This window comes from Pelobates fuscus, chromosome 13 (assembly GCF_036172605.1).
Source record: "Pelobates fuscus isolate aPelFus1 chromosome 13, aPelFus1.pri, whole genome shotgun sequence".
NCBI lineage: Eukaryota > Metazoa > Chordata > Amphibia > Anura > Pelobatidae > Pelobates > Pelobates fuscus.
In genome coordinates, this window is record NC_086329.1 from 53464102 (window position 1) to 53486502 (window position 22401).

At 41.0% G+C, this 22401-nt stretch overlaps 1 protein-coding gene across 2 annotated transcripts in view; it reads left to right on the forward strand.

The window, feature by feature from the left end:
* LOC134582998 (cholesterol 24-hydroxylase-like) overlaps positions 1 to 17552 on the forward strand; it is a 77695-nt gene extending 60143 nt beyond the window's left edge. For both annotated transcript variants that reach the window (XM_063439734.1, XM_063439735.1), the window contains 3 exons: positions 1600 to 1688; positions 4703 to 4769; positions 16869 to 17552. In XM_063439734.1, the coding sequence (XP_063295804.1) occupies positions 1600 to 1688; positions 4703 to 4769; positions 16869 to 17027 (315 nt within the window). In that variant the 3' untranslated portion in view covers positions 17028 to 17552. The remainder of the gene's footprint in view (positions 1 to 1599; positions 1689 to 4702; positions 4770 to 16868) is intronic.
* The last annotated feature ends 4849 nt before the right edge of the window (positions 17553 to 22401 follow it).

The window sequence follows — 22401 nt, forward strand, 5'->3', positions numbered from 1 at the left end:
AGGTTGTATTTTGGGTAAAGGGCAGTAGCAAGGGATTGGGACTGTAGTGGGTAAATAGGGGCTGTAATTGAGTGTTAGGGCTTTAGTGGGATTAGGGACCATAGAGCTGGATAGGGGCTAAAGTGGGGGAAAGGGGCTACAGTAGAGAACAGGAACAGTAGTGACGGGTATAAGGGCAGCAGTGGAAGAATTGGGCCTGTAATTGGTGGGATAGCAGCTGTAGTGTGGGAAACAGGGGCTGCAATTGGTGGATAGGTTCTGCAGTTGGTGTATAGGAACTGTGGTGGGTGTTATTGGCTGTAGTAGAGGATAAGTGCTGTAGTGGATTGATAGGGTCTGTAGTGGGTGGTTAGGGGTTACAGTGGGGGTTAGATATTGGATGTTGGGACTGTAGTGAGGCTTAGGGACGGAGATAAGTGATGTAATTATGAGAGTTTGGGACTGTAATGGATGGTAGGGGCTAGTGGATAGGTGTGTGAAGTGGGGGGAAAGGGTCTGCAGTGTGGGAGGATAGGTACTGCAGTGTTGGGGATATGGTTTGTAGTGGGAGTTAATGTACTGCAATTAGGGGGTTAGGGGCTGTTGTGGGGTAACATCTGGGCTATAGTGGGTGGGTAGGGACTGAAGTGTAGGATAATGGGCTGTAGTGGGGATATAGGAAATGTAGTGGGGTAAGTGTACTGTAATGATGGGATTAGGGGTTGCAGTGAGGGGAAAGATGTTGCAGTGGGGGATAGGTCCTGTAGTGGGTGGATAGTGGCTGCAATTGGATGGTATGGGGCTGTCATACATGGCTCTAGAGGGGTGAAAGGTGCTTTAGTAGAGGATAGGGACAGTAGTGGGGGATAGTGTCTGCAGTTAGGGCTTAGGAGCAGTAGTAGGGGTAGGGGGCCATAGCGAGGGATGGGGGATGTAATGGGGGGATAAGGCCTTTAGTGGGCTGGCAGTTAGGGGTTGGGGCACAAAGCATACACATGAACTTCCTGCTTTTAGTTTTAGTATTATTTCACTCACTATTGTAGTTTCTTGAGCCTTCAGCAGCATTTCTTGTCTCCCAGAGAAACTACAAGGGGGCAAAAAAAGAAGCGTCTTGCACCTGCCCCCACGCCCCGGCCGCTGGGCATTTTAAGATTAATGGTGGAGTGGTAAGGCACTGCATCCGCTCCTGTCTGGGAATAGTAACTAGGGAATTTCAACATTTAGGCAAAGATAGCCTAGCTGAAAGTTGAAGTTGGAGTTAGTTTTTTTTTTTTTTTTTTTTTACCAATGGCTGAAAATGTTAAATTAATTTTGAATTCACTTTAAATCTCCAAGAATTCAAACTTAAATTTAAATGTTGATCAGCATTTTGATTTTATCCTACTGTAAGTCTCCCATAATTTGTTGTTCAACTGAAGCTCCAGACTAGTTCCCCACAATAAAGAGCAATGCTATGGAATATATATATATATATATATATATATATATATATATATATATATACACACATATATATATATATATATATACACATACATATATATATATATATATATATATATATATATATACACTGTTTAATAATGTCATAGAATAAACATTCAATTTGTTTTCTTACAGTTGAATTCCTATATAATGGCAAGGATGGAGGAATATTTTGATGACCCTTTCACTTTCAATCCTGATAGATTCAGCCCTGATGCCCCCAAGTAAGTTATTATAATATCAATGAAAGTGACGATTTTTACCCTGAGTTTACGTCATATTTACTAGACGTTCATTCGGTTTCAGAAGTTAGTTTTCAGTCATTTAGTCAGGAAAAAAGTAAGAAAAATCATGGTTCTGCGAATGTCAAATGGCTCAATGACCAAATATCGTTTGAACAACATTCGATCATACAATTAATCACATTTATGGCCAATCGTCATGCAGTGCTATTTTGGGGTTGAGTGTTTTAGCAGCCAATCAATGTCAAGTTCCTACAAAATTAAACCAATGTTGAACTTGCTTGACAGGTTTTCATCATTTCTTTCTATTTTGATAGATATTGAGCTAGCTGGTGAAACAAAATATAATAGAGAGATAATTCATACTTTAACAGTTAACCAGTGGAGATTGATAGTCAGTACATTCTCTCCATGCTCCAACATAGAGTATTTTTTTCCATAATACAAGCAACAAAGAAAGCAAGGAGCAGGTATGAGACTGCTCAGGCTATATACCTGCTCCTTGTTTGTAAGTGATCTGCAGAACCAGATATGTGTTTGGTGAAACAAAATATAATCGAGAGATAAATATGCAGAACCAGATATGTGTTTGGTGAAACAAAATATAATCGAGCTTAACACATATCTGGTTCTGCATATTTATTTGGTGTCCAAACAATATTATACTATGTGTTCTTTAGGTTTTTATCTTTCATGCACACTGAAAGTATAAAACTGTCCATCTAAATTTGGTGTGTACTGGCACAATAAGCACTTTAAATAATCTTATGCACATACAGTGCCTTGCAAAAGTATTCACCCCCTTGGCATGTTTCGTGTTTTGTTGCCTCACAACCGGGAATTAACATGGATTGTTTGAGGATTTGCATCATTTAATTTACAGAACATGCCCACAACTTTGAAGATTTTTTTTATTTTTATTGTGAAGCAAAAAACAAATAGTACAAAATAACAGAAAAGGTCAATGTGCATAACTATTCACCCCCCTAAAGTCAATAGTTTGTAGAGCCACCTTTTGCGGCAATCACAGCTCCAAGTCGCTTGCCACATCTTACCACTGGGATTTTTGCCCATTCCTCCTTGCAAAACTGCTCCAGCTGTTGTGCCATGTTATTTACATTTAGTTATGGTAGATTTGATGGTGCTCCTGGATCATCAAATATTTGGATATTTTTTTATAACCTAACCCTGACTTGTACTTCTCAACAACATTGCCCCTTACTTTTTTGGGGAGTTCCTTGGTCTTCATGGCAGTGTTTGGTTAGTGGTTCCTCTTGCTTAGGTGTTGCAGCCTCTGGGGCCTTTCATAAAAAGTGTGTATATGTAATGACAGATCATGTGACACTTCGATTGCACACAGCTGGACATCATTTCACTAATTGTGTGACTTCTGAAGGTAATTGGTTGCACCGGAGCTTTTTATGGGCTTCATAACAAAAGGGTGAATACATACACACATGCCAGTATTCAGTTTTCCATTTCTAAAAAATAGTTTTATGTATATATTTTTCTCATTTCACTTAACCAACTTAGACTATTGTGTTCTGATCCATCACATAAAATTCAGATTAATAAAACATTGAATTTAAGGCTGTAATGTAACAAAATAGGTAAAAATTCAAAGGGGGTGAATACTTTTGCAAGGCACTGTATAGACAAAGTGAAATTGCGCTATCAGTTGAAGCACTTGTTGATGTGTTATATGCACAGCATTGTAAAAGCACTTTTTATTGTTGTTTGAGCACATTTCGAAGTTTTCTGAACACTTTGTTCTTGTGAATTGAATGCACAAAATTGAAGTCACGTTTTAAAGGCACTTTATTTTTTGGGTTTGAGATTTTCTATTAGTGTTGTATAGAGCTTAATACACTGATGAGGTGCTGCTATTTTATTTAAAAAGCTAATACAATTTTATAATTAGCGCCATATACGCTTGTAATTTTCTGTTTTGGTACATAGAATGGCAGAGTTTACAAAGAACAGAGTAACCGTAATAACCAAGCGCAAGGATAGGAGATAGCAGGATAAAAGGTTACAAGATAAGTCAAAGGAGTACAGAGGAAGTCTAAAAATAAATTCCAGCACTTTAGAAAGTAGTGTCCCTTTATTCAGATGTCCAAAATGAACAACAGCCATGTTTCAACCACTTTAGTGGTCTTTATCAACCGGATTCCTTGGACTTTGTGAGGTTGGTAGATGCTGTTCTTATCTGTTATAAAGGAGTACAGAGGTCAGCATAAATGTTTAATCAAGCCAAGAGTTAAATACCAAATAAGCAGAGAATACAAGAACATGCTATTTGAGAATCAAAAATCACAACAGGCAAACTTGTTCTTACTCTGGCAGACTGCCACCTCTCTCGCTGAGCTCACATCCAAAGACTGCTGGTGCTGTCCTAACGTCAAAATTCAATAAGCCACCTTTAGGGGTTATTGGGAGTAGGATACTTCTACAATGCTTCTGCCTGTAAAACACCGCAGTCTTTCATAAACTTTTTCGCAGTGTCCTCATATGAATGTATCTGCAAGTCTGCCACTTCTGTCCCTGGACTCATGCCCAACTCTTATTTTAATCTGGCTGTAAGCGTGTGCACTGTGCAGAGTGTGCATATACTTGCAATACATGCGTATTGCATATGTAAATTGCAGAGCTAATAATCACTAGCAAGTAATATTTAAATGTGTGACATGTCATGATTCCCTTTTATTCCAGAAGTTTGGTCCTTAAGGGGTTAAATTGATTAATTTTGCTTTGTTTCATTTTTTTTTTTTACTGTCATCTTTCATTAATCCAGTCTGTTTTAATTCCTGTCCATTAAAGATTAATGATTGACCTTCGGTGGCATGCCTATTCTTTTTCGGAGGAAATTCAGTTAATATCTTAGTTAAGCTAGCTAATTTCGGTCAGTCAGTGAGTCTCTTCGACCGAATGATTGAAAACACTGAAAAATGTATCTTTATAAATATTTACAGTAACATTTATATTTTTCCACTTAGGCCGAACTTCACATATTTCCCATTTTCTCTGGGTCCACGATCCTGCATCGGACGGGTATTTTCACAGGTGGGTAAATAGCATAATTATTTTGTTATATTGGTGAGAAAACATACATTTAGCTGTTAAAGGTAAATGAATTGAAACCAGAAAAGAAGGATTGACAATGAAGTAAAAGACAAAATGTTAATCTAGTCATGGAGTCCCTTGCTTGCTGTTCCTAGAGAGGTATCAGCTACACCTCACTGACCAAAAAAAAAAACCCAAATGATCATAAGGGGTTGCTTAATCTCTTACGCAGAGGTGCTCTGCTGGCTTTTGGTTCTGGACTGCCACTGTGGACATGAACACAGGGGATGGGAGGTGGGATTTCAGGAAATCATGTGCAAAGATGGATAATAGAGAATATATATATATATATATATATATATATATATATATATATATATATATAATTTTATAGAAGCAGAAGGCAGTGGAGAAATCAAACTTACATTGTATGTTTTCTGCTCCACTGCCGCCACGCTCTGCACTCGATAAAGCAGCCACGCAACAATGTTCTATTCTGCTCTTGATTACCTTGGTAGCTATAGTTCTCAGCTGCTTGCGTTATCACATTTTGCCAATGTTTTCCTATGGGGTTTCGAGTGACGATGGATGTCCTCATGCAGGAAACTGCAAAGGCTTAACAGGACATGTTCAACACAAATCCTATTATAACATGATTTTTTCTATTTTTATGATTATTAATTTATCCTTTTAACATTTATCATGGTAATGTTAACACTTGGATGCCAAGCTGACTTGTGCATTATTTGTATAATTGATAAGAGTACATACTGGTAAACAGAACTGTGTCTCTTGCTAGGGCTTCACAAAAATAGATTTTACAAAACTAAGATTTGCAGGAGGGTGGGTTGATGTTCCAGGAGGGATAAGCCAAATGGCAAATGATTTATGTAAACTAAAAAAAATGGTCAGAGTGGGCAACTCTGGGCATAAAAACTCAAGGACAGAGTATATTATATTTGATGCATTACTAACATCAACATCTGAGGAAAGGGGTAATTATTTCAAATGACTTAAGGTAGGCAGACAATGTGATAGAGCAGCAGGAAATGCTAGCAGAATGCTTGGTTGTATAGGGAGAGGTATTAGCAGTAGAAAGAGGGAAGTGCTCATGCCATTGTACAGAACACTGGTGAGACCTCACTTGGAATATTTTACGCAGTAACTGTATCTCCGGAAAGATAGATACTTTAGAGAGTGTTCAGAGAAGGGCTACTAAACTGGTTCATGGATTGCAGGATAAAACTTACCAGGAAAGGTTAAAGGAAAGACATGATAGAAACATTTAAATACATAAAGGGAATCAACACAGTAAAGGAGGAGACTATATTTAAAAGAATAACTACCACAACAAGAGTATTACTTTACTGAGAGGAGAGTGGATGCATGGAATAGCCTTACAGGTGAAGTGGTAGATGCTAACACACAGGGCCGGATTAACATAGGGGCTGATGGAGCTGCTGCTCCAGGCCCAGGCCCATTTAACACACTACTCTTAGGTTTGCCACATGACTGGTATTTTACTGGCACAGCCGATATTTAAGGCTGCCTGGCTGTGCCGGTATTGCAGTAATACCGGCAATACAATTGCAGGTATTTTTCTCAGTATAAACAGAGATTACTCTGCAATACCAGCACCGGCCAGTAGGGGTCACTGTGTGTGGAGAGCGGCAGGGATAGGAAGTAAAGGCATATCCCTGCCTCTCTCTATTACTCAATGATCTGTGGGGGAGCAGCTGCACAGCACAGAGAGTCCAGACAGCAGCTCTACAGCTCAGGTAAGTGAGGGATGGGGAGAAAGGCAGCAGGGAGACATGGGGACACTAAGACACTAAAGGACACATGGGGACAGAGACACTAGGAGACACTGAGAACACTGTGAGACATGGGGACGCTGTGAGACACTGGGACACAGTGACCACATGTCTCCCAGTGTCCCCATGTCTCCCAGCCAGTGTCCCCAAGTCTCCCAGCCAGTGTCCTCAAATGTCTGTGTCCCCATGTATCAGTGTCCCCCATGTCTCCCAGTGTCTGTCTCCCAACCAGTGTCCCCATGTCTCACAGTGTCTGTGTTCCGATGTCTCTTAGTGTCCCCAAATGTTTCAGTGTCCCCATGTCTTCCAGTGTCTGTGTCCCCATTTCTCCCATTGTCTCCATGTCTCCCAGTGTCAACATGTCTGTATCCACAAGTGCCCCCATGTCTCCCAGTGTCCCCAAGTGTCTCAATATCCCCAGGTCTCACTGTGTCCCCTAGTATCCTAGTGACATGGGCACACACTGACACATGGGGACACTGGGAGATATGGGAACACTGACACTGTGATACATAGGGACACTGAGACACTGGGTGGCTTGCGAGACTGAGACACTGGGAGCAATCCCTCTATACAGCAGAATCAAACTGAGTAGTTTGTTGGTGATTTTACAGAATTGTCTGTTATGTCACTCCTTGTGATTTACATCATGTGATGTCACACATACATAATTAATTATGCAAATTATTTAAGGCTGGTATTTTTTTCCGAGAATGGTGGCAACCCTAACTACTCTTCACATATTCTTGCTTAAAGGAATACTACAGGGTCAGAAACACAATCATGTATTTCTGACCCTATTATGTTTAAACCACCATCTAGCCCCCCTGGTTCCCTCTTGCCTCCCTAAATATAGTAAAATCTTACTTGTATTCAAGTCTACAGCTGCTGACTCTGCCTCTGAACTGACTCTGTCTGCTGACATCATCAGAAGTGGTGGTCTGAGCAAATTACAATACTTCCCCATAGGATTGGCTGATATTGTCAACTAGGCAGATCAGGGGCAGAGCCAGCACAAGTCAAGCATAGCCCTGGCCAATCGGCATCTCCTCATAAAGATACATTGAATCAATGCATCTCTATGAGGAAAGTTCAGTGTCTGCATGCAGAGGGTGGAGACACTGAATGGCAGTGCTGCACACTAGGCAGTACTGCCCCAAGAAGCACCTCTAGCAGCCATCTAAGGAGTGGCCAGTGGGGTTGTTTTCTCTGAAAAGACAGTGTTTACTGCAAAAAGCCTGAAGGGAATGAATCTACTTACCAGAACAAATACAATAAGCTGTAGTTGTTCTGGTGACTATAGTGTCCCTTTAAGTTTGGAAGCTTAAGAGAGATGTATGGGAGCACAACTTGTGTGGACTGGCTGACAATAAAATTAGTTTAGGTAATGCAGACTTTGGTCTCTCTAACACTCTGGCATGTCCCCTTTCTTCTACACTTACTACATACACATTTTTTTTCTGTCCCAGACTATATACCATGAACATCTGCCTGCTAGTAAGAAGGTAAGGAGACAAGTGGACATGTGAGTGCTAGGGGACAGTCCTCAGAAAGCTTGGAGTAGGTGCATCATTTGATGCATTTTTGTCAAGCTCAGGGTTCTGCCTGCATAGAATGCCCTTATTGGACAGCCTGCATGATTGGGCTGGCCTTCCAATTCTCTGGACAAACATGCCCCCTTTTTGGGCATGTTCACCCCTTTTGGCAGGTCTGGTCATGTGATTCGCGCCAGTGGCACACCCTTTTACCCTGAATATTGACTTCCTGCTTCACTGGACACTGCTGTTAGGGGGTATGGATTTACTTGAAAGATGAAATCATAAGTTAGAGAGAGATTAGCATAGAGTATGTGTTTTCGTATAGCTGCATCCTTTGAGTTTCCCTCCAACACCATCTCCATCAGATACATGACGCTTGGGAGGTATGATTGTTTTAGTGTTTTTGGTCGATAAGTATCACGTTTTTTCTTTAAAAAAATGGCAAACAAAAAAAATAAGAACCACTCACTTTTTATTTTGAGGCAGTTTCAGCACGGCAAACTAATGTGGCAGCAAAGCAGAGAGAAAAAACTGACAGTCCTTGAAAATAGAAGTTTAGGTTATGTGTCCAGGGTTAGTTCATAAGCAATGTCCTTTATCCAGTCTGAGGTCGTTCAATAGGAGATCAAGCCGTATTGAAGGAAATTCCAAAAGCAGAGTCAAGGCAAGTCCAAATTAGTTAACCAGATAATCCAAGATATAGGGGAACGAAGAGGAGATTCAGAAGGGGTCCGGTGATGGAACACATGGTCTCTCTAGGAGTGATCCAAATGATTAGGAAGTTGATGCAATCAGTCAGATTAACACATTAATTGTGCCCTGAGGTGTTGGAGATTGGAGTTTAAATAGCCAAAGGGGTGTGTACTCCCATGCTGTCTTAAAGGACCAGTAATAAATGAATAAGATTCTGTAATTAGGCCCATCATAATTGTCAGCACCTGGCCCACTGGGCTCTTAATCTGGCCCTGTTAACACAGTGAGGGAGTTTAGACATAAGGCTGTCCAAGATATAAGATAAGGCCAGGGACTAATGAAAGTATTTAGAAAAAATTCAGTTTTCCAGCGGGAATGTTCATATATACACTGACTCCGTTGACCCAAAAACTGGGAGAGCGTGTGGACACATACAAAAGGAGAGTTTTACACTCCAATCACAGAAGTTCAAAAGCTTATTAAAAGTTTAGAAACATTGTGATATATACTGCCATATGGTAAGAAAGTTTAGCCTGTAAGATAGCTGAAAGTCATAATAATAAGGAAAAATTGCTACATTATTTTTAAAATAAGATTAAACTATTTTAGCCCTTTCCGGTCCATGCCGGAATATATCCGACAACATACTATACCTTTTGTGGTCCAACGTCGGATTTCCCCTGAAAAGTACCGCTGCATGTACATGAACATGCCGGGTGCCAAATGTGAGCTAACGTGCCTGTTCACATCACTCCCATTTGCTCGCATGACAGAAAAAATACAAAACTGTACTCTTCTGCCTCAATTTTTCATTTGGAAGCAGGTGAATTTCACTGAAATAAAAGTCTTTTTGGGTGTATTAATAAATATGGGTCTAAATTCAAAATGAGAGTTTCAAGAGTTTTTCTCCCAAAATTGGCTCCATCGCATGAGCTTCTTTACTGATGTGTTTTCTAGAAGTAGATGTGTGCCATCCACCACCACAGCAGCCAATGATGGCTAGACCTAGGGGGCGTAAAATAAAAAGTGTGGCAGACTACATAAACAATAAGTGCAGTGAACTATTTATACCTGGGGTGAATGTAGCAGTAGATGAAAGCACCGTTGGATTCAAGAGCAGTGTACAGTGGAAATGTTACAATCCACAGAAGACCACCAAATGATGACTTCGAGTTTACTGCTTATGTGATAGTGAAACGGGTTACCTAGTAGCATTTGTTCCATATTTCGGTAAAACTACTACGGATAGTTTCGTTTGCCCTGACCTTCCATTTACCAGCAGGATTGTCCTTCATTTTTGCAATGTTACTTTCAGTGTCTCAAAGAACAGATTATCATGTGTTTACAGACCGATTTTACAAATGACCTCACCTTTGCAAAGAAGTATTGCATTTGAGATCCACACCACTGGCACTCTTATAACCAACCGCAAAAGTTTGCCACAGTAAATGAAGAGCAAAACAATAACAAAAGGTCATTGCATACCAAAAGAATAATAAAATCATGGCCCCGCACTGGAAAGATAAACTAATTGTAGATTATGAAACAACCAATCAGAAAAAAGTAAGATACAATAAAACTCCCTTCCCTACAAACTACTTCCTCTATCAAGCTGCCACTAAACAGAATAACAGATAGAAAACAATAAAATATAACAGCAGTCTTTGTAAATAACGGATCCAACCGATATCCTTCAGCCGAAAGGGAATTTTGAACGTGGTACCAAAGGCGAAACTTTAAACTGAAACGAGATAAACAGAATCGAAAGAACTGATTAGCTAATGAAATGTACTTAGAAAAAACATGCAGCCACCCAGTGCAAAATCAGGCAATACAGTAAGACACACAGATCCCAACCCTAACATGTAGGAAAAACAGAAATAAACAACAGGTAGCAGAAAAAAAAAACCTGTAGAACTGCATACAGAAACAAGGGCAGGGATGAAAAACTGGGAGGGAAATATTCGCCTCCTGTCATTAATAAAATTAAGATTATGGGTACATTGAAGCGAGCAATAATATACAATTTTATAACATGACAGGAGGTTTCATATTTGCGGTTTTAACGCTCAGCCAACAAAGCAAACTATGCATATTCTGCCAGCCTGAAATAAAACTATCGGGGGGGCGGGGCCCAACCATCATGGCGACCAGACGTGCATCTCGAGAGCTCCCGCTCAAATCAGATACAATAAGCGACATAAGGCTACTTCCGAAAAAACAAACAGCGGTACTGTTTAATCGCCATCACCTCGCAACAGAGGGCATGCAGGGGGACGATGTGAGACCCGCTCGAAACCCGCAGACACCGGGACAGACAGTGCGGCCTAGCACACCACGGGTGGGGGAGGCGGCCGCTCTCCCAACCCGGAGACACTCTGCAACGCACAACGCGAGCAAGCCCCGTCACCCCCCCCTTTGGACCGGTGGGGGAGATCCCGGTCTACCAAGCGGAGGCTACCCCAGGCGGGCTAAAGCAACACAGACCGCCTCGGGGGTAACGAGGGAGCGCACAGCTTCAACCAAGATGGCCGACGCTGCAGAGGCAGAACGCCCCACTGAGGCTGCATACGACATCCAAGCCAGGCTGAACCAGCACTTTGAGAGGTTCTGGAGAGAGCTGGAGCGCAGGCTACATCGACGAGCCCCACTACACAAAGCTAGCCCTCCAGGGCAGAAACAGCGACTACACAGCCGACTAAAGGCTCCACGCCCAGCGGGCCGACTGGCTCCACGAAGACGGAAGGGGCCACTGGAGACGCCTGGGGTTCAACAGCGGCAAAAAACGCGGTCTATACACCGACCAAACCAGCCACCGGGTTACCCACAAACATGGCCCAAACAAGCCATTACAAGCAAGCTACATGGACAGACCTACCAGCGACCTCCCGGCTCTCCATACACACGGAGACGCACTCTTGAACACAGCCTGCAACCCACGATACCCACTACACAACAACGACGCCACCAACACGCAGCAGGAGGCAAACTGATCAGTGAAGCAAAAGTGCGGGACTATGCTGGAGACTGGGTCTGGTGGGGTTGCTTTGTGGAGACCCAGTCCCCTGCTAAACCTCTGGACAGGCTACGCAAACCAGTAGGCATTGGGTAATCACCCCCCTTAATGTAGGCCTTACTCTTATTAGACCGCCTGGCGGCCTGATCCACGCAGAGTAACTTCCCCAGTACCCCTTCTTAATCATTAATGCTCCAGAGCGACATTTCATTACGGTCTCCTAAAATGTTAAGCTATATGTCAGTTCTGACAGACCAGCTCAGATTGTAAATGTCTATTTCTTTTCCTGTTTATTTACGACCCATCCATGGGTTACAGTTAGACCTAGCCAGGATGAAACAGTTCAAATGTTATTTCAGGGTATTCACTATAACTTTAGCGAAGATATACTCCGTTATCACTGTTGTCGTCAGCTACCTTTTCATAAGCACTGGGACTTTTTGGCTGTGGGACCCGCATGGGAATAAGCCGAATCGCATAAAACAGCCTGGATACCTGTGGGGTATAATGTTGTGCACATTTTATTTAACCTTATCATCTTTCTTTGTATACCCTATAATGTGCCCTAGCCTTAGCTTAACTCTCATAACGTTTAAGCGTACTAAAGTAGCGTGAATATCTAGCCTAGCATGCTCATACCTAAAGATTAACCACTGCAGATCCATAGCCTGTCAACTACATGTAATAACATGTCTCCTAGTTATTTAGACCTATTCATATGTGTTAAAAGCAAAACTCTAGAATGTTACTTTTCTATTGTAATCTCAATCTACGTTTAAGCCTGTTTACCATGTAATATCAAAAAAAAAAAAAAGTGCTTTGTCTATCTAATACCCTCTGTAACAAATGTTTAGCACTCAACGTATGGAATGCCGTTGGGGTACCATATGCAAGCCTGTAACCATTATAAGCACTGCAAAAATAAAGAATTAAAAAAAAAAAAAAAAAAAAAAGAAATAAAACTATCGGAATGTATCCTATCTAAACCAGGATGCTGACATAGAATGTTGTGAAGGGAATTGCCAGCCACCAGGGCATCAGATGCCGCTGCGCCCCTAACACAGCGTGCTCCGAAGGATGACTTCACACCTGCTAATGACAACAACCATCTGATCCATTGCACCAAAGGTAGTGGAAGAGACCAGTTTGTGAGGTCGTACACAGGAGAGCAGCAATTGTATGGAATGAGAAGAACGAAGTGGAACTGTAATTGCCACATAGCGAGATAGAGTCACCTCAACGCAGAGTTTAGGTGAATCACGGGAATATGGGTAGAAGATAGCCGCCGAGTTCGACTTTGTACGTCTAGACACCAAGAAAGTCACCCCTTCCAGGGAATGTGAACGCGTCGATATCGAACGCCCGGACGCCGGAGACCCGACCCTAGATGAGGCATAGCAGTAGGGCAAGCTTAGCCGATAACTGCCATAGGGAGAGGTCCTGGAGGAATGCTAAGGCATACATCGCAGAGGGACATGTACCTAGGTTCCCGGAGGGCATGATAGTCTGATGCCCCTGAGAAGTCTACATACCAGTGGGTCTTGATCAATATGGAAACCTTGAAGAGGCACATGAGCAGCCAAGATCGCAACCTGGCAACGTTAACCGAACTATACCACCGTCTCTGATCAAAGAGATGAGAGAGGAAATTCAGAACGCTGGATACAGGGGCTGTAAAAGGATTGGCACTCCGTTCCAGGCACCAAGACACCAAGTGTTCCATGCGGATAAGTAGCATCTCTTAATCCCAGAAGCCCAGGAGTCCCAAAGGAACTAGCTGAATGTGATAGTTTGTTAACATTTCAGGTTCCCCGGAAAGAGTCCAGGCCACCAAGCACAATGCCTGTCCACCACGAAGGGATGAGGGTTGCCTTGCGAGTTCAAGAGAAGCGTCTGTGTGGACGGGAGGAGAAGTGGGTCCTAAAGTGAAATCTCCAGAAGTTCTGGAAACCAAGCCTGGCCTTGCCAAAGGGGAGTCAGTAACACTAAGGATACTCACTGACGTTGTACCTACAGCAGGACCCTGGATAGCAAAGCGAATGAAGGAAATGCATAGGCTCCCTGAGATAGCCATGCCTGAAGAAAGGCATCCACAGCCATGCATGCCGGGTCTGGCAGCCAACTGAAGTATGTCAAAACCTGTAAGTTTGTCCTGGAGGCGAAGAGGTCCACCATGAACAGGCCCCTCTGGCTTGCGATATCGAGGAAGATCGAGCGATAGAGCCTCCAGTTACTTGCGTCCCTCCAATGTCTGGAGAACCAGTCTGCCATCAGATTCGTCACTCCTGGTAGATACTCCGCCTGGAGAGTGATGTTGTGCTGGAAGCAGAAGCTGTAAATCTCCTTTGTCACCCATGAGAGCATCCGGAAGCGGGCTCCTCCTAGGCAGTTGATGTATTGCACCGCCGAGATGTTGTCCATTCTCAGCAGAATGCAGCAATCCAATAGGTGGCTCACAAGGCTCCCTATTGCAAACGAGCCCGTGATCAGCTCCAGGAAATTGATGTGGCACTCCATTTCCATTGTCGACCAGGGGCCTCCCATGTAAGGTGGTCGCACAAGTGGCTCCCCAGCCCCAGAGACTCGTGTCTGACTCCAGCACGAAGTCAGGAGTCGAGTTGAAGATCACCTTGCCATTCCAGGCTGACATGTGAAGGAGCCACCAGTGGAGTTCGACCTTGACATCCGGCATGAGATCAATTGGCCGTATGAGGGCCTCCTTCGTAGGAAACAAGCTTTCAAATGTTGCATGGCCCTGTAGTTAAGGGATCCCGGTTAGATAGCCTGGATTGATGTGAAGAGGAGACCCATTACACGAGCCAGCATTCGGAGAGGGATCTGCCCCTGTTGTAGAATCCTCCAGATTTCCCTCTGAATGGTCTTGGACTGATAGAGGCATAGGAGGCACTACGTTGTGTCTATTTTGAAGCCCAAAAATTGAACGACATGTGCCGGTGTGAGGGCCGACTTCTCCCAGTTGACCACAAAGCCCAGTGACTCAAACAAGCAGATCGCAGAGAGTGTCTGAGATTTCAGCCTGGAGGAATCCTCACAGAATATCAGCAGATTGTCCAGGTAGATGAGAATGGGAATACCCCTGGATCGAAGTCACGCCATCACCGGTTTCAGCAGTTAGGCAGGTGAACTGGCAAGATCTGTCTGGGACAGACAGATAGGCACCCTTTAGGTCTAGGCATGTAAACCAACCCCCGGGGCGGAGGAGGTCCTGCAGCAGATGGATGCCCTCCATCTTAAAGTGCCGGTAAATGACGAAGGCATTCAGATTTCACAAATTTATAACCGGGCGGAAGTCCCCCGACTTCTTCTTCACTAGGAATATGGAGCTGAAGAAGCCTCCATCGTCCAGCGCCCACTGAACTGCGCCCTTTTCGAAAAGGGCATGAATCTCGGCATCTACCTGTGCTTGATGGTCCCTCGTCAAGATGGTAGTCGGGGGAAGCTGAACTTCTGTCAACGTTTTATGAAATCTATTAAGTAACCCTGAACCGTGAAGTATCCGAGGAAATGTCCCGCCACGCAATTTCCACTGCAGTGTTCTAAGTGTTCGTCTGGGTGGCCGCAATTCCTATCGACGACCACGAGGTGGCAGCCATCCTGTTGCTTCGAACGCAGGCAGCAGTGTTTGGGCATGAATCTCATGGAACTAAAATCGGACACAGAAACTCCTGAACACCGCTTGACTTCCAGCATCGACTACGTTCAGTTCCACAACACTTAGAAAAGCGCTGTTCGGTGGAAACATTCCCATGAACAAGGGGATCAAGCTCCAGGTTAAGACTATTGACTATGTTCAGTAGTTTGTTTGTTTTTAAACTACCGAACTAGACCATACGGCGGTTGGTCAAAATTAAGACTTCCAAGAAAATCCCTGAACTAATCTGGGTGATTTTTTGGATATGTTGATCACCCGGATGAAGGCTATCAGGGGATGTGACTTTTGTGGCGATTTTGTTTGTTTTAAGGTATTTTGGGGGGTTTGTAAAAATGTGTTTTTTTTGGGTTTGGAGATAAATGAGTTTAGTATAGGGCTTCAATTATCTCCCAGGTATGGGGGAGGGATTGACCTATTTTTTGTATGGGAGTGTCCTGTATCTGAGAGCCAATGTAATTGTGTATTTATTTCTACTGTGGTTTACTCTCAGGTCCAGGGGGGATAGCCCCTTGCATGGGGACTATCATAAAAGACCAGTTGTGGCTACCATTAAACAGAGATTTGTTTTACCCTTCATGAAGTCTATGCTCATGTTTGGGGGATTGGAGAGCTATATTCACTCTGGGGATTGCTATAATCACTATACTCCCTTGGATCACAACGATTATTCTTGTAAGAGCAGCCTGCTCCGCTCTCTGGACTAGGAGAGGTCTACCCACTGGAAGCTGGATCCTGGTCTTGGGTCCAGGTTGAGTGGAGGACAGCGAGACCCCAACTAAGCTGTGTCGGTTTGTGGGGTTTACAGTGGTTATGGTGGTCCAGTGCGGTGCTTATGGTGCTCGCAAGTAGTAGGAAGCAATGCTTTACGAAGGTACCAGGTCGGGGTGCCTGGCAGTCCATCACAGATTCATTCATGAAATAACAGGAATGGATTAATCTGTAGGATAACAGAAATTGCACTTTTTACTTAAGTGTAGCAGTTTCATAAGTTTTTTTCATAAATTAAGCTACTAAACTATTGTTGAATTATATATAACAATTGTAATAATGTATATCCAACCAGAAAAGGTACGTATAGTTTGTCCTGGAGTTTTAAGTGTTAATTCCATAAAACCTGGCAAAATATTATCGAAGCCACCCCCCATTAAAAGTGATTTAAGGATCAGGATTGGCTGAAAAATCTCAGCAGTTTCCTGGTCTCAGTGGACATAATTATTTTGAAGCAAATGGAGCCAATTCAATATTTTTTTATGTTTTGGAGTGGGGGTGGGAGGGTTTGTGTGTACTTGTTTTTCTATGCCTGTAAGCAGATATGCCATTTTCAGAGAAATTTAATAATATGTATAATTTTTCCATTTCAAACAGATGGAAGCGAAAGTGGTGATGGCTAAACTCTTGCAAAGATTTGATATCAAACTGGTGGAAGGACAGAGTTTTAAGATACTAGACACCGGAACTCTCCGACCCCTTGATGGAGTGATTTGTACGCTGAGACAACGGACAACGAAGAGGGCACTGGCATAGAGAATTAAAATTTTCTTGTATCTTGCTGACTGACCATATAAAATGCATGCCCTGAAGTAGTGACAATGAACACAGAAATTAAATTAATTCAGAATATAGTTAGAATTCATAATGCATAGATTGTAACATATTAATGGCTTCTTGAAACAATATATATATATATTTAAATAAATATTCTGTAATATTACATATTGTTAAGGCAGAAATTCTTCCCCGGGGATTATTCAAAGCTGCAGACCGTCCTTGGAACTCCAACCAGCACAAACACACCTACGAGCAGCTCAGGAGAAATGACTGACACACAACACAGTCTCAAATCATATCTCGAAATGTATTGGCTTCAGTCAGGGTTTATATAAAAAACAGAAGACGATTACTTAGCACTACGTCATATTATTTACAGAAAAATTAGTTCATGGTCACAAGATAGACTGAAAATATAAACAATAGGTAACTGAATCCCAAGGAATAAAAAATGTAATGAAACAAAAATCAATAATAATGGGCTGCTTCACAACAAATCTGAGCGACTAATAGAAGATCAGTGTTTTTAAAAAATTAACAAAGTATTATTTGCCTCATACAAATAATAATAATTCAGAACGAATAATATATATGACAGTGTCAACTTGTATAAAAATGTACAGTAAATAACTTATTGAATTATAAGAAACATATGCACTATGTATCTGATCTACAGTAAAAGATATATTAAACAATAAATAATGATAACTCTGGTAAATGAAACATCAAAATCAATGTGAGAAATACAGTTGTGATGGTCGTTAGTGTCAATAAAATTCTAGTTTGGGGCCCCTTTTTTAAAAAACTAGAGTACTCTCCAACGTAAAATAGCAAATCTCACTAGATCATTAATAGTACTTGTGTAAAAAGAGAGAGCTTGTAAAAATCTTGTGCAGAATCAAAAAAATATAAAACCTACTTGGGGGGGTTTCTGGAGCTCTAAAACTTCTCCGGCTGAGCAGGCAAGGCTAAGGGCGCTAAAAGGAGACTCCTAAGTCCGGAATAAACACAAGGAGAGACCCAGAGCGACTTACCCTGTCCGCCCGCCGACTGCCGGGATAAGGGAGCATGCCAAAGAAACCCACCAAAGGATTAATCAATCTCGTGGTTTCGGCTAGAAAATCCGCTGCTCGACTGCCGTAATCCATATCAAGGGAAGTCGTGCTGAAGGTAGAGTGTAAGAACAGGTAGAACAGGTAGTCAACGCGTTTCATCTCAGATAGAGACTTTTTCAAGACTGCAGTTCATCAGGTAAATGTTCGGTATATATACCGTTACTCAGGGAGATCCTTGCAAAACAAGTGATGACGTCATACTTGAAGGGAAGTCCTTTCTTTAGGTTAAAAAGTGTACTATTTGTGATCTAGTGAGATTTGCTTTTTTACATTGGAGAGTACTCTAGTTTTTTTTTAAAAAAGGGGCCCCTAACCAGAGTTTTATTGACACTAACGACAATCACAACTGTATTTCTCGCATTGATTTTGATGTTTCATTTATCAGAGTTATCATTATTTATTGTTTAATATATCTTTTACTGCAGATCAGATACATAGTACATATGTTTCTTATAATTCAATAAATTATTTACTGTACATTTTTATACAAGTTGACACTGTCATATATATTATTCGTTCTGAATTATTATTCTTTGTATGAGGCCAATAATACTTTGTTCATATTTTAAAACCACTGATCTTCTGAAATGGAGAGCTGTATTATCTTTTCACAGCTGGGGTATACATAGAGTGAATTGGAGCACTCACACATTGATATATTTCTTTTCCACAAGGTAGACCGGTCAAACTGGACACATACTTCCCTTTTTACAGAACATCTGTTTGTAGATGCAACAGAACACTTTAATTAACAAATAAATAATACTTCATATTTTATTCTGTCTTTATAAAAGATAACAGCTTTTTAGCAATACACTAGAAAAATAGAATCAAATTTATAATGGCTAATGCCTTTTATAATATATACCTTTTTGCTTTGTTTTTTGAACCCCTCTAATGTTAAATTAGTGTATGTACAGTATCTCACAAAGGTTTCTAACATCTACCAGCTCCGTGATGTTGTCATGGAGGAGTGGAAGAGGACTCCAGTGGCAACCTGTGAAGCTCTGGTGAACTCCATTCCCATTAGGGTTAAGTCAATGTTGGAACATAATGGTGGCCGCACAAAATATTGACACTTTGGGCCCAATTTGGACATTTCCACTTTATGGTGTACTCACTTTTGTTGCCAACGGCTTAGACATTAATGGCTGTGTGTTGAGTTATTTTGAGGGGACAGCAAATTTACACTGTTATACAGGCTGTACACTTACTACTTTACATTGTAGCAGAGTGAAAAGATTTAATAAAATATTTACAAAAATGTCAGGGGTGTACTCACTTTTGTCTGTGTGCTTGCTCAGTGGTGGATCCAAGGAGGCAATTACTCCCCTCAGCAAAAGAACAGTACAAAAAATTAAGTAGGGCTGCGCCAATGAAACTTGTAGAGAGTAAAAAGAAAAAGAAACATGAATAAAGAGTCCAAAATAAAGTCTCACTAAAACAGCAGAGGAAGGTCAAAAGTAATTGGGAAGACTTTTCTTCAGGGATGGGTACGTCAGAGTGGCTCAGGATATTCGTATATATATGGAGACACGAAGAAGATACGAAGGCAACCAATAGTGCAATAAGTCAGGATCCAAAAATGAGATGTATAGAAAAAGATTGTAATACACTTACATGTAAAAGAGCTATGACCAGCTCTAGTGTGAAGGGCGTACAGCGGTATAATCCCCGCTTATGGGATATGCAGAAAAAAGTGCCTCTGTCAACACAGTCTGGTTATTCAAGAAATTCGCACTCACTCCAACCCACTAGCTCCAACACCTTACCTATTACACTCAAGAAAAAAGACTTTAAGTCCAGAGGTAAATGCAGTGGCAGATGAACACAAAGAAGAGAGACTAGAAAGACAATAAATAAAAATAACAACCTGACAAACTGTGTTTATATAGGGGTACAATGTAATTAAAATTGGCGCCAAAAAGGGACAGCTTTTTTTTTTAAACATAACTGGGGATCAGGTTCGCCCCCAGTTATGCCAACCTATTTATGGTTGACTAGGAATCCATGGCCATATGGTGTGGGCATGCTTGGCGGGCGAAGGAAACAACAAAGATACAGGGTGCACTAGGTGGATGGGAGGTAATAAAAGGACAAGTCTCTGAAAATACACAAGGGGGTCTTGGGTAGGTCTTCTTTGGTTCTTGATGAGGTCCCCAGTGGTTGATATGAAAAACAAAATTAGACAAAAAGGAAGACCAATAGTGCACAACCATAAAGGATAATGTCACGGACAACACAGAAGAGAAAAATGCCAACTCACAATCAGTAGAGCTATGCCCAGCTCTAGATAAAACAGCATACAGTGGTATTTGAAACTCCCCACATGTAGGATATAGCTGGACAATAGGTGATTCTTCAATACTTTGTACAACGACTCAAATGCGTGTCAGCATATAAAAACCATAAGGGAAAAGGACGGACCAATACACTGAAGTCCTGAGAGTGCTAACTTACAATAATAAGAGCTATAACCAGCTCTGAGTAAAACAGCATACAGTGGTATTTAAACTCCCCACATGTAGGATATCCTTCTGGTGATGTATGGAGTGCAGGATTTATGAAAGACAAAAGCACAAAAAAGGGCCCATAGTGTTCTCAGTGAATAAAATAGTGCAAAAGGTAAAAATGAAACGTACTTACAATAAATAGAGCAGCCACACTGCTCTATGAACCAGGCGTGAGTGGAATAATCCCCACCTAAGGATTTCTTTGTAGTACTGGATCTTTAAAACAGTAGGAAATAGCCAGGATAAAAGTAGCAAAAAAATTAATAAAAATAAAAAAGACTGACCATAAGAATATAGGTAGTCTAAAAATACTTTAATAATAACAAATTTATAAAAACACAACGCGTTTCGCCCAAAATAGGCTTTTTCAAATGCTTGGCGGGCGAACCTGGTCAACTATTTTAGATACATTAATGATTTATTTTTTTATCTGGGAGGGCACAGAAGACCTTCTTATATCCTTTATTATTTAAATGACAATAGTAGGGGCATCATTTTATCTTGTGAATTTAGTAAAGTATCTATCAATTTTTTAGATCTCAATATTTTTATCAAAGATAACAAAATTCACACTAAAACCTTTTTTTTAAAAGTATGCGTTAACACTGCAATCGAACAATCTAGTTGCCATTATAAACCTTGGTTAGAAAGTGCCCCAAAAAGCCAATTTCTACATTTACGTAGAAACTGCTCTCAATTAGAGGATTTTAATACGCAAGCCGAATTTTTAAAAGATACATTTATTGAAAAAGAATTATTCACCTACTTATCTCAATAATACCATAGAGACCATCAGGAAAAAAAGAAAGAACTGACCTTTTAACATACAAAAAGAAAGCAACCACTAACACCATGTCTCTCCCTGTTACTTTTAATTTTAATAATATAAGTGGTCACATAAAAAGATTAATTAAAAATCACTGGTACTTGTTAAAACAAGATGAAATATTGAATAACATTATATCAGATAAACCCAGTATTGTTTTTAGAGGATGCCCCCAATTTTAAGTCAATTTTAACTACAAATTTTACTAAAGCGGGCAAATCCAATGTAACCTCTTTTTTTTCCTAATGCCAGTGTTTTTTTTATAAATGTAAGAGATGTATTGTCTGTAGAAATACTGACCCCTCTGTCCCATCTAAAACTACTCTATTCAAATTGAATGTAACCAACAAAACATATCAAATCAGTTGTGACAGTAAAAATGTAATCTACCTACTGGAGTGCCCCTGTGGCCTCCGGTATGTAGGTAGGACTACAAGCTTGAAAATTAGACTGAGTGAACACTGTAGAAATATCAAAAAGGGATATTTAAATCACTCAGTCTCTAAGCATTTCTGTATACATAACAATGACACAAAATCACTCAAATTCACAGGTATTAAGAAATGTGTCACTCCCTGGAGAGGTGGTAATATTAACATTTTTCTTGGTAAAACAGAGATGGAATGGGTATTTAACTTAAAAACCCTTATTCCCCATGGTCTTCATGCAGATTTTGATTTGTTTAATCTAATTTAATTAAATTTATTTAACTATATATATATTTATTATTGTATCTCTGTTAATATTATTATCATTTCTTATCTATTGTTTTGGATAGTACTATTGTTTTTACAGTGCTTATATATATATTCCCCACTTTATCCTTCCCTCCCTAGTGGTGTGTCTACTAATTAGGCTTTTTTTTTTTTTTTGCTTGAGCCTTTCTCCTTGGGCAA